The following is a 13,424-nucleotide window of genomic DNA, read 5'->3' as shown; positions in this document are numbered from 1 at the left end:
TCACACTAAATAACCTCCGAACAACGTCCATTTTTTTATGTTTCCATCAATGGCCGTTGTTCACAGGTTTGATTCTAATAAGAATGTAAATATTAATCTTATTAAAAAACAAAACAGAAATAAACTTTAATCTGTCTAAGACAAGTTTAACTTTATTATGAAATTGAATTCCTAACAAATTAAAATTTTCATTAAATGTTTCAAATAAATCAATTTAAGAACAGAAACTTCGGTAACTGAAATTTTTATATTCCAGTTATAATTATTTTTTTTTAAAGAAATATAAAAATAATTAAGTATTTTAATTTTTGAAAAATCTATTTTTATAATGAACTAACTATTAAGTTTTCAATCTTCCAGCCATGACAAGAAATTTTTTCGTGACAAAATTCTTCACGAAACGTAAATATTGATAGTTTTGACTATTAATGTTTCTTCTCAACAACTTGCCAATAAAATACATTTCAATATTTTTTTTTCTAGTTGCACACATCCAAAATGCTAATAATTATATATTATACGTAAACTTCTACAGCGATATAAAATACTTGTAAACTATTCGATTACGTATAAGATAAAACTATACAATTTTAATTTGAAGTGTCTTCCACATATTCCTTTTAAAATTAAAAAATTTTTTTAACTTTCTTTTAACATTTTTGAGTCTTCCGTTCAACCTAATAAATTCTACATGACGTATATTGCATTAATATTTAACTGCAGAAGATTGAAGCTTCAAAAATTAAATATATTGACATTTCTATAAAATAAATTATGCTCGTATGTATTCCACCTATCTCCCCTTTCTGGTCTATTAGTCTGTGGTCCTTCACTCTGCTCCTGTGTGTTTCGTATATTTTCTCTTCCTGGTCTATTAGTCTGTGGTATCTCGCTCTCTTCTCTTTCCAGCAATCGTCTGACTCGTGCTCTCTCCCTATTTTTCCTGCGTATCCTCTCTTGTTGTTCTGCTGTTTCCGACATTCTTCTTATTTGTTGTCTTTCTCTGTTGGTTTTAAGTCTTCTTTCTCTTTGTTCTTTTGTTTCATTTTTTCGTCTGTCCTTTTCTCTTTCTCTATTTATTTCTTTTTGTCTCTCTCTGCGTTCTGTTACTGAATTAATTTTTTTGTCAGTATTAATGAGATTTCACAATTGATTGTTAGTATTGATAAAGTTAGGAATAATTTTAAATCAAAAAAGATGTATAGAAATTATAAAACTTATAATAAAATTTTATATTTAACTACTAATACTAAAATAATAATAAAATTATAATTAATATTATAAATTTAGAAGCTAAGATTTATCAGTATATATACTGTAGACATACAGTAGTCGATAAAATATATTTATCTTTAATCAACAAAAGAAAAGCATCAGTTATGTATCTCGTTGGAAGCGTAACGTTAGTGTCGTGTTCGAACTTATTTTGAATAGTTGTTTCGCTGGCTGTTTTGAGTGTTTTTTTTATCAAATATTAAGATGAATAGTAATTGCAAAGGTATGTATTTTAATGTGTATACAGTATTTTATTAGTAATAGTCAATGATAAGATTTTATTTTAAATAAGTAGAACATTAAAACTGCATCTTTTTTTCTGTCTTTCTACATTTTAATTTCATTTTGTCCGGATTTTTGAAGGTTTCATAATTATGTCTAACAGATATTTGATTTCGGAAACGTGCGGATTTTGTTTATAACCATTTTTTTGTTTCACAGGGTGTTGGCTCGTAGTTAGCATGCGGGAACTTTTTGAAAAACTAAGAGAAAAAGATGAAATGATTAGCGGGTCATCCGAATTACAAAGTATTATCGCAGACTACATTAAAGAAAAATTTAATTTAACAAATCTTAGTCAAGTTATGGAAAATGAGTGACGTCGAATCATTTCTTCGTTTTTCATTGGTATAAGTCAAAGATGGAAGAGATGTAATCGAAATATCAAACATTGTCAACGAAAAATCATTTATGGCTCAATGATCAAATAATTATCGAAAATGTCGATTTGCCACAAATGGACGTCCCAAAAAGGATTTTTCGAAAACTGGACCGAGAGCAAAAATGAGAAAAGTTCAAGGAATCATTGATGATCGAAACTCGAATGAATTTACTTATGCTGCTGATGTAAAATTAAGATTGTATGGAAAAATAGACACAGCTAACATAGTAAAAAGTATTATGCAATCTCCAAAAGTATCGACGAAATTGAAAAAAGCATATAATTGACCATCAGTACAACACAATGTAAATTCTCCCGAGGAACCTCTGGCTTTAGTTACCTCCGTGAAGTTAACTAAATCGCAATATATAATGTTACGACAAAGTGCTATAGAAAAAGGTATTAATATTTATCCATCCTAACACAGCATTAAGAAAACAAAGAAAGTCTGTTATACATCATATGCTGATATTACTATTACAGAAGATAAAACTGATATCAAACTTCAAGCTTTAATGGACCTAACAACAGAACTTCTTTTAATTACTCTAACAGATGTATTAATTAAATAGTTTTTTCTAGAAAATAAATGTAATTTGAAGAATATTACCAACGTTTGCAAGTAGAGTTTGGATGGCAGTAGAGGACAGAGTCGATACAAAGAGCTTAGGAAAAAAATTTTGAACACGCTAATATAATTACGTCGTGTTTGGTACATATACAAACTTTTGAACACGACAAAAATGAGAAAAAGGTAATTTTACGGCAAAATCTTAGACCAAGTTCTACCAGATATTGCAGACCAATTCGTTTTGGCTTCGTAAAAGAAACCGACAAGAAAAATCCGTATGAATTTATTCGCATCAAAAATCAGATTTGCGAGATAAAAGTACCGAAACTATACATAAAAATTTTACTTTAAAGGTAAATCATGAGTTTATTGAAACCATGGTCGATACTAAGGTCTGTAATGCTTTAACATCAAATAAATTGACTCAAAATTGTTATATATGTAGTGCCTCATGCAGCCAAATAAACGATATAACTAACATTAAAATGAGACAATGTAATAAAGAAACTTTTTCTTTTGACCTATCGGCTCTTCATTGTCACATAAGATTCATGGAATGCTTCCTTCACATAGCGTATCAAATGGATATTAAAAAATGACAAGTGCGCAAGACAGACGAGAAAGAGTCAGTATCAGCAAGAAAGAAAATATTATTGATAGATTTAAAACTGAAACTGGTCTACTTCTGAACTGGTACTACTCGCAAGAAAGGCGGTGGAAACGATGACGACGGTAATTCGACAAGATTTTTTTCGAATGCCAGAGATAACAGGTGTTAACAAGAACATAATAGAACGATTTTCAGTTATATTATAAGCACTAGCATTCGGCTACGAAATCGATACAAGCAAATTCGAAATGTACACGAAGGAAACTGCGGAGTTATATGTGACGCTTTGTCATTAGTATCCAATGCCAGTCACTCTTCACAAAGTTTTAATACACGGATCAAAAATTATATCTTCGTTTCTCATTCCAATAGGACAATTGTCCGAAGAAGTGCAAGAGGCTAGACACGAGAAATTTAAAAAATTTCGTGAGAGTTATTCCCGGAGAACTTCTAGAACAAACACTAATATTAACTATAGATATTAACTATAGATATTTACTATAGATATTAACTATATTAACTATAGATATTTTACATAATCTTTTAATTTCTTCAGATCTTGTCATTGCAAACATTAGATCACTTGGTACGAAGAAAGAAAACGCCGTTAACCGCTAACGTTTTAATATTACTAAAAACACCAAGCGTGACCGTAGTACAAAATGACTACGAGTCAAACTCCAAATATGACTTCGATATTTAAGTTTTTAGTTGGTATGATATGTAAGTAAAAATTATTATAAAAATGTATTTTACTAACTTACATACTTAAGTCTTGCTAGAATCGTCTCACTGTGCACCGTCTCCAATATTCTTTCGCGCCTTCTTTCAACTGTCCTGTCTTTTTTCGTCGCCCTCTACCAGTCTCTCTCGACCCTTCTGCAACCTTTCGTTTATTTTCTTAATGGTTTGGAATTTGACTCATCTAACCCTACATAAATAACGCCTCTCAGATAAAAATAACTTTTTCTGTCAACAAATTACATTAGCATAGCAGCAAGAAATATTTTAAGATTGTGAATATGGTAAAGCAAATTATTTAAACGAAGGTGTGATAGAATTATGAGCTTTAAGTTGAACGTTGGTGGAATTTTCATTACGATTGTGTGTGTGTATGCTCCTCAGCCAGGTAGTGGAAAAGAAGAAAAGACAAACTTTTCGACAGATTTTGACTAAGTTATAATGAGTGTTCCTGTGAACGAGAGGTTAATCTGTGGGGGTGATTTAAATGGTCATGTTGGGAATAGGAAGAATGCATAAAGAAGAGTTCTTGGGAGGTGGAGTGTGGGAGAAAGGAATGGAGAAAGAGAAAGACTAGTCGATCATGCTGTGGCTTTTGATCTTGCGCTAGATAACACCTACTTTGAGAAGAAAGTGAATCAATTGGTTACATACATGAGTGGAGATAGATCCAGCCAGATTGATTTTCTTTTTGGCATCTTAGTGAAGTGAGAAACAATAAGGTGTTAAATGGAGAGTGTTGCTTCACAACAGCGGTCTCCAACATTTTTATCGCCACGGACCAGTCAACGTTTGATAATTTTACCGCGGCCGCTGAGGGGGGCGTTGATTGTTTATATTTTAGATTGTTTTGATTTAATAATTTTAATTCAATTGTATTTAAACATGCCTTCAAAATAAAATACAGTTACACCAAAAAATGAATATAAAGTGATTTAACATTTTAACTCACTACAACGCTAAATCAATGAGAACCCTGAGCTTGTTTCTTTGCAACGAGATGGTTCCATCTGGGGTAATAGCAGACAATGACACCTGAAGTGTGTTGCTTATGTCCAGTTTATTCCGTTGTTTTGTTTTGGTTGCTGTCACTGCAGAAAACACCGCTTCTCAGAGATAGGATGTCGGAAATAGGGATTTAAGTGCTGTGGTGGCAATCCCAGGGTATTCCGCCATGACTTAAATCCAGAACACTGGTAGAGTTGTTGTCGCGAACGTAGTTTTAAGGCCGCCGTCATTTGCGATCTCCAGCAGTTGATCTTCTTGCACAGACATGCTAGATTCGCCTGGTTTGTTGACAAATGGGTCACGAATCCATTCCTTACCAGTTCGTGGGTCTTTTGTGGTTGGGAAATAGCACTCGAACTCTTTTAAAAGCAAAGATATGTTGAAAATAAATGTTAAAAATGTTAAAATAAATTCAGTTCCCGGATAATTGGATGATGTACAGACATGGTGGCTGCTGAATAGTAATTGCATTTTGAAGGTTGGAGAAGAGATTTTGGGAAAAACTTCAGGGAAGAGGTCACCAGAAGGAAAGGAACTTTGGTGGTGGGATGCTAAGTTACAATCCGCAGTTAAACAAAAGAAAGAGACAAAGAAAGGGTGGGATTTGATGGGAAGGCCTAAAGATAAAGAAACTTATCATTTGGCAAATAAAATGACTAAAAAGGCTGTGGCTATTGCGAAAGCAAAGGCTTTAGAAGAGGCTTACAAAGTTTTCGAAAGAAAAGTGGGGAAAGGCAGTTGATGAGAATTGCCAAGGCAAGAGATAAGGCATTAAAAGATTTTACCTCTATTAAATTGATTAAAGATGATAAAGAAGTGATGTTAGTTAATTACGAAAGGGTCAAGGAAAGATGGAAAATATATTTTAGAAATTTATTGAATGAGGAAAACATTTAACTTTGCATTTGAAAATTTGTATTCTATGTTCGATTATTTATGTTCTATTTTTAAAAATTTATCATAATATTCGAAAGTTACGTTCTTTGCCTGAAGATGACATTGATGAAATATCAAAAGTGCTTACGTTATAATAATTCTTTAACGCCGATAGACAATAGTTATTTCTTGTTTTAGGCTGTGTACACACTAGGCGTTTTTCAACGCGCGTTTTAAAGAACCAAGAGTTCTATATAGGCGTACACACTCAAACGCGTGCTTTTGGCCAAGCGCGCGTTAAACGCGCGTTTATAGATTTTTGTTAAAACGCGCGTTTTGCGGGCGCTTTACGGGCGCTTTGAGATATATGTGCTGCCATGTTACCGTACATGCGATCGCGCGTTTTGCGGGCGTCAGCCGAGCGCTTATATGTGCTAAAATGGAGAACGATCATTTCGATACTGATCTATTTATTGATGAAATCTAAAAGAGACCAACCATCGTCAAAGGATTTTATAGATATTTTAAAAGAATTAAAATACTTGAGTTTATTTTGTCTTAGTTTTGGATACAACGTGCAGACATTCCATGTGTCAGTCTATCTCGTAATATTGGGTGCACCCAAAATTCTCTTTGCCTTTATAGCGACGATGGAGGAGGCACACACAATCAATTACTTTCACGTCCATTTCCAAACTGAGCCAGTGCTAACGCCGAACTAACGCCGAACTAACGCTCGTCGAACGCCGAGCTAACGCGCGTTTAAAAACGCCTAGTGTGTACACAGCCTTAATGGACAATATTTTGACGTGGTGATATAATCATTTTAATACAACAATATATATAATTGTTAAAACCAAAACCCAAAATTTACCTTCGGCGTAGAAACTTTTCTTACAAATACGTAACATTATGGGAGATTTCAAATTAAATGTTATTTTTGAAGATCACCGGACCAGATAATAACTTCGAATTACATTGTAGGCGTGTTTCGAATGATTCAAACTAAAATGTATGCAAAATCCTATTTTCTTGGCTGGAGACTAGACTTGACTTCTAATTATCCGATTTCGAAATAACGAGATTTTACTGTTTATCTCAGAGAAACAGAAATTTATATTATCAGAAAGCATATTTCGAGATAAAATTGAATTATTTATTTAAAATAGAAATTTTTTCGCTCCTATTCCCATTTATATTTCGATAAAAATTACTGAATCACGATGAATACATTCAATATTGATCAAACGGATAATTATTTTTAAACTTTTTAAAGAAATAAAACAAATTCCTCACTAAATAAATTAGAAAAGACTTACTTGATGTGAAACGTACAGTACATTCGAACGAAACGCTGGACAATTTCGAATTTACGTTCGATATTTCGAACTAATTCAAAATTTGAATTTTGGAATACATGGCGCTTTTTTTACAAAATACTTATAAAATTCAAATAATTTATTTACTTGTAATAATTATGTTAATAAAAATTAAAAATAATCAAAAATAGTTAAAATTTACAACTAATAATAATAAAATAAGATGTAAAAAAGGACCAATCGAAATGGTCTTTAAGAAAGAATTCCAGATATTAGAATTAATTTAGAATACAACATATATGAGATGTATTTTATGTAACGAGTTGCTTAACTTTCCCAAAATTTAAAACTGCGCGTGTAGCGTCATCGGTTACGATATTGTATTTAAAAACTTTTTATATTTTTAATTATTATAAAATGGAAAAGCTTATTTTTGAGGCTAAAGACTGGTTTTATAAAAAAAACTGTAAATGAGTAAAATCGTAATTATGTCTGACTCTACTGGAAATACAACGCACGATCCCTATTATTTCCCCACCTCGCGACCTTTTACCACCAAAATTTCATAGCATAAATCCTCCTAATAAACAAACCTGAAAAATTTTAGAAGTTTTTGACCAATAGCACAGGAGTTATTAAGCTTCAAACAGGGTGAAAAAATTCGTGCTTTTCACACACACACACACACACACACACACTAACGTCCATACGTACAGGAAATAACCCCCGAATTTTTCTGCATTTCTCGACGTTTCAAGATGTCCTGAATCCAAAAGTGTAAAAATCTTGGGGGGCCATATTTTGACCGATCGCCATGCTTTCCCTCTCTTATGACCTCAGAGGCCAGGCAGTACGGCAGATTTCGGAAGAACAGCGACTATACTCATTGAACACCAGCGACCTCCCTACATACTTTTCGACAACCGGGAAAAGCTGGATCGATGTTTGCCTCGCCAGCAGCTCCCTCTTAGGCGACATTGGCACTTGTTACATCATCGACCAGGTCACGGGGAGTGACCACCATTACATCAGAGCAGAAATTGCACATACTATCCGGCCTGCTAACGTAACTGAGAAAAAGTGAAAAAACTGGGAACTATACGGACACATCATCCAAGAAACCTGGAAACCAAGACCATTCATTGGACTGAAAACCAAGGAAGACATACTAATAGAAGAACTTAATGATGTCCTACATCAGGCCTACACGAGAGCACCCACCGTTAAAGACCACAATAGCGAAGTTCCATGGTAGAATATTAAGTTACAAAAAACGAGACAGAATGTGAGGAAAAAGAAAAGGGCCTATCGGAAAACTTCAAATCTTACTTGGAGGGAGGTCCTCTGCAAGGAGTATAGTAGAGCACAGAAAGAGTATAAGAAACTCATCAATAACAGCAGAACCAATTCATGGAAGGAGTTCTGCAAAACTAGTGGCAACCAAAATCCATGGAATAAACCCTTTAAAGTGTTTTTCAATAAGTATAAACATTCCCAGGTACCAACCACAGTAAGAAAAGTGGACAGAAACTTTACAAAGACAATTACAGAGACTTATGATTATCTACTGTCTGAGCTCTTTCCTACAGACCAGACGGAAACATACAAGCACTATCACTCAACCGTGAGGGAGAAGTGCCCACTAGCTCTGAAGACAGAATTGGACACTAACTTCAGTCCTAGCGAAATAGCTAAGCTTTTCCAGAATATTAACTGGAGGAAGGCCCCAGGCCCGGATGGCATAACAGGCAACATCGCTAAGCACGCATTTAGAGCTATACCGTTCATCTATGGTTGTTATCTACAATAAATGTGAGATTAGCAGTGGGCCACTGGGCTCATCCCAAATGACCACTTACTCTGCAACAGGTTGGTAAAACCAGTTCTCGGCTTGTCGGATGGCTAGGAGGACAAAAATTTGAGTGGGGAGTGCGGGTAAGTCCGCAGGTGTCCTTCAGAGACAGGAGACAGGAGACAGATTTAAAAACTAAACAAGCATTTTATATAACGAAGCTAGAATACATAGGTTAAATGCGATTAAATAAGTTCACTATATAAAAGGGACGCTCTAATAGCTTTCCCTGCTAGTCTGAGAGAGAGTTCACAAAGCTCTAAAAGTACAAATACCTCTATGACAGGGGTCGGCAACCTGCGGCTCGCGAGCCAAATGCGGCTCTTTGGATGTGAAGCTGCGGCTCTTTAGTTCCATACGCAAATATTATTTATTTTATCAAAAAAAAAAATCGTTCTGAATCGATTAACGAGGATTAGGCACCGATTCTATCTCTCAGCCACTTGTACTCGTTTTTATTCGCACCCCTCCCCCGTGACACGCGTCGTCACTGTCGTCAGTCCGTTGGAAGCTCTCGAATGACACTGTCGTCGGATGTTTCTATGAGGTTTAATTCGCTTTCGACGCAAGACAATTCTGAATAAATAGATTAGTTTTTTTTTATCAAAATACTTTATTTATGCGAGTACTATTTATTGTTGGCAAGAAAAAATTTTGTGGCTCCTTAAAAACTTTGAAATTTTGTAAATTGTAATTTTTGGCTCTTCCGACTCAAAAGGTTGCCGACCCCTGCTCTATGCGGATATGTCTAATATGCGTTCGTTGAATAGGTTCGTTAATGGCGATGGAAGTTCAAATGGCTGTGGTTGGTCGTATGCCCTTTCGGTCCGGAGTATGGAGACAAATATGGCACATCTACCAAGTATAACTTCCGAGGGATCGTGCGGAGCTTTCGGGGACTCGAGCTTTTATACGTTATTCGTGGGAAATGAGTCACGTGATCGACTTCTGTTGACACTTACGGTGCATTCCGATCACTATCAACTTTCCCACCATAATGTGAAAACAATCGGTGACCTCCGATATACTTCTCACCAAGAGAGTTTTTTTTTCATCGGAGTTGTTTACAAAGATTTTTCCGACATCGGCGTAAAAATCGCGGATTTCACAATAAATGTCTAGAACTGCAATATTTCCCCAAACATGGAAGCGTGCAGAGATAAAATTTATACCTAAAACACAGTTAGGGCACCCTTCAACATCAAAAGATTCCTATTTCGCTGTTGCCGATACTTGGCAAAATCCTGGACGCTGTACTTTCGAAAAAGCTGGAATTTGTAATAGAGAAATCAGGCTTTCTACATAACAATCAACATGGTTTCCGCAAAAACAGGAGCACAATAACTGCTCTACAACAGATGGTGGGGATCATTGACAATGCAAAAACCAATAACAAACACACGGTGGCCGTGGTAATTGACTTTCGAGGAGCTTTTCACCACGCGTGGTGGCCGATCATTCTCACAGCTCTGGAAGAAATTAAATGCCCCAGAAATATATACGGGCTTTACAGAAGCTTCCTATCAGAAAGGAAAGCCAGCATTACGACTGAAGCCAGCAGCATCATCAAAAACATAAACAGAGGGTGCTCACAAGGATCAAGGTCGGGGCCCATCTTGTGGTTGACATTGTACAACGATATTTTCAAACTGCAAGACAACTCTCTGAGAGATAGCTATCGTTGGATTTGCAGACGACACACTAGTTCTTATGGCACATAAAAATCGAGAAGTTCATGAATAAACTTCTCAGTAAGATAAACCAATGGGCTGAAAAGAAAAAACTACTTATAAATCCTGCAAAATATGCCTGTATCACATTTCCACGATTTCACCCTCTGGTTAATAGTCCTGCCATCGAGTTTTCTGGCCAATGTACGCGCGCAATTGTTTGTTGAGTTCAGCCGTAATGGGGCTCCTACTGCCTCAAAACAGAGGCAGTTATACTGTATACCATTATATTTCGGCTATTTGTACTTTTTTGTGTTTAATAAATGGCACTCGGCAGGTGCTCTGAGATGTCATATTTCACTCTTTCCTATCTACCTTTCTCTTCTCTTCACTCTTCTCACTTCTACTATAACTTTTCATCTTTCCTTTTCCAAGGCTATTGGTGGTGGCCTTCTAATCCTTTAGTAAATGTAAATGTTATATGTAACAGCTAAGAAAGTAAAAATTGATTCACGCGTAATTATTATTTTTATATGTAAGCTTAAAGTAATGTGAAAATTATCAGAGATACTGTGTATAATGTAATTTTTATGAACAACATTGTATTTATGTTTTAATCAAATTTTAATCAAAAACTTGAAAAATAAAAATGATTAAAACAAACATAAAATTTATTAAATATTTAAAGGATTTAAATAAAGTTGCTAATTTTACGTAGTTTAAAATATTTTTTGAAAAAAAATTTGTCTTATATAATATAAATACAGTAGCCCTTTGTTATATCGCGCTTGTCAGGAGACAAAGAAGAAGCGCGATATAACGGAGTACTAAAACTTCTGAGCTTATACTAAAGAGATTATACATGTTATGAAATATCTATCCTCTATTCTTTCATCAGCAAGTGTTTTTGATATAAAATAAGCTTAGTTTTTCATTACTAAATTTTATTCATAGATATATCGTATTAATTGACGTTTACGTAAATACCGATACAGTAGAGCCTTGATTATCCGACCCCCGATTAACCGACACCTCGGTTAACCGACCGTCCTAGTCGGCAAATTTCAAATGTCCGCTAGTGATNTTAAAATCTAAGAAAATAAAATATTTTAAAAATCTTGAACATCGACTAATATTAAATAAAGATAATACTCTGTTTTGGTCAACAGTACATGAACTGCGTAGACAGAATACTGAAAATCAATCGCAAATTGACTTTTTAACCTGGTCACTTTATTATAAAAAAATAACCGTCATAAGTAATATAACCATTATAGAGACGTTGAATCTGGGAAATAAAATTTTAGATCCGATAATTACCTACGACGAATTAGAAACATCAATCAATAAAATGAAAACAAAATCTGCACCAGGTATGGATCTAATTACAGCCAAATTCTTAAAATTATTACTACCATCAGGGAACACAGATATTGCTTGAATTAATCAATTCATTCTACAATTCAGCAAACTTTCCGGAAAATTGGAATACAGTAAAACTGATAATGATATATAAAAAAAGGAGACAGAAAAGATCCAGGAAACTACAGACTAATCGCATTACTACCAACTTTACGAAAATGCTTTACTTCTATACTGGCACTACGATTCTAACGATGGACTGAAGAACTTAATTTAAACTCAAAATTTCAATTTGCATTTATAAAAACAAAAGGAACAGAAATGGCATTATTCTTGTTATTATCAATAATACAAATTTACTTACTAAAAAAACACAGGAAAATATATTCTGCTTTCATCGATACTGTATAGCAAAAGCCTTTGATTCAGTACATGTTCCAACTTTGATCAATAAATTGAAAACATGTGGCTCAGGAAAAAAATTTTCAGATTCAATTGCGAAATTATTTTCAAATTACAGAATCAACATTAGCCACTGTAATCAGATATTCCCAGAACTAATTATAAACCGAGGATTACTACAAGGAGAACCGCTATCGCCATATTTGTTTAATTTTTATTTGAATGATATCGATAAATTATTTCTACTTGACACTGAAGGTGTTCAAATTTCTGGAAGAAATTACCACTATATATTATATGCAGATGATCTTGTATTACTTGCCCCAACAAAAATAGCTTTGCAGCATAAACTAAGTATAATAAACAACTATCTGAATTCCCTGTTTTTAACGATCAATATCTCAAAAACCAAAATAATAATATTTAGAAATAATGTTAAACTTCCAAAACAAGAAAAGTCATACTATTTAAATAATCAACTTCTTACCTTGGTAAATGATATAAAATATTTAGGAATATCATTTAATTGGAATTGTAATTTTCAACCGCATCTGAAAAATCTAACTAAAAAAATAAATACTTTGATGGATAATGCTATATATTTATGTGCAACTTTAAAAATGACGGATATAAAACTACAAATGAAATTATTCAACCTTTTAATTATCCCTTCAATATATTATGCAAGCCCTATTTGGGCAATAGACTTATTGTACGATTTAGAAAAATTCCATGTTATTTACCTACGAAAATTATATAAAATAGAAAGGACAGTTCCTGGTTATGCAATTCGTGCCGAAACTAACAGATTCCAACTATTTCCGTTTTATTTAAAAAGACTGATAAAATTCTATTATAGATTAAAACAGTCTAATGACGATAATATAAGATTCTTACATCAAATAATGCTAAATCAAAATTTTAACCTTGATAACAATAAAAATCTATGGCAATACAAATTTAATAAATTATTACAATCTTTTGGTGTATCATACAGATTATTTGAAGGTTCAGAAACAAATTGGCAAAATGGATACTCTCTAATGATTGAATCAGCGTTTTCTCAATCAGTATGAC

The 13,424-nt window shown here is 33.8% G+C and overlaps 1 protein-coding gene across 1 annotated transcript in view; it reads right to left on the bottom strand.

The window, feature by feature from the left end:
• Positions 1-735: 735 nt before the first annotated feature.
• The window catches only part of LOC111629297 (RNA-binding protein 25-like), a 14,176-nt gene continuing 1,487 nt past the window's right edge, over positions 736-13,424 (bottom strand). The window contains exon 2 of the mRNA XM_023373182.1: positions 736-1,109. Within this exon, the coding sequence (XP_023228950.1) occupies positions 736-1,109 (374 nt within the window). The remainder of the gene's footprint in view (positions 1,110-13,424) is intronic.

This window comes from Centruroides sculpturatus, unplaced genomic scaffold (assembly GCF_000671375.1).
Source record: "Centruroides sculpturatus isolate CEXI.00-Female unplaced genomic scaffold, Cexi_2.0 scaffold450, whole genome shotgun sequence".
Classification (NCBI taxonomy): domain Eukaryota; kingdom Metazoa; phylum Arthropoda; class Arachnida; order Scorpiones; family Buthidae; genus Centruroides; species Centruroides sculpturatus.
This window is presented reverse-complemented; position numbering and strand designations above follow the sequence as displayed.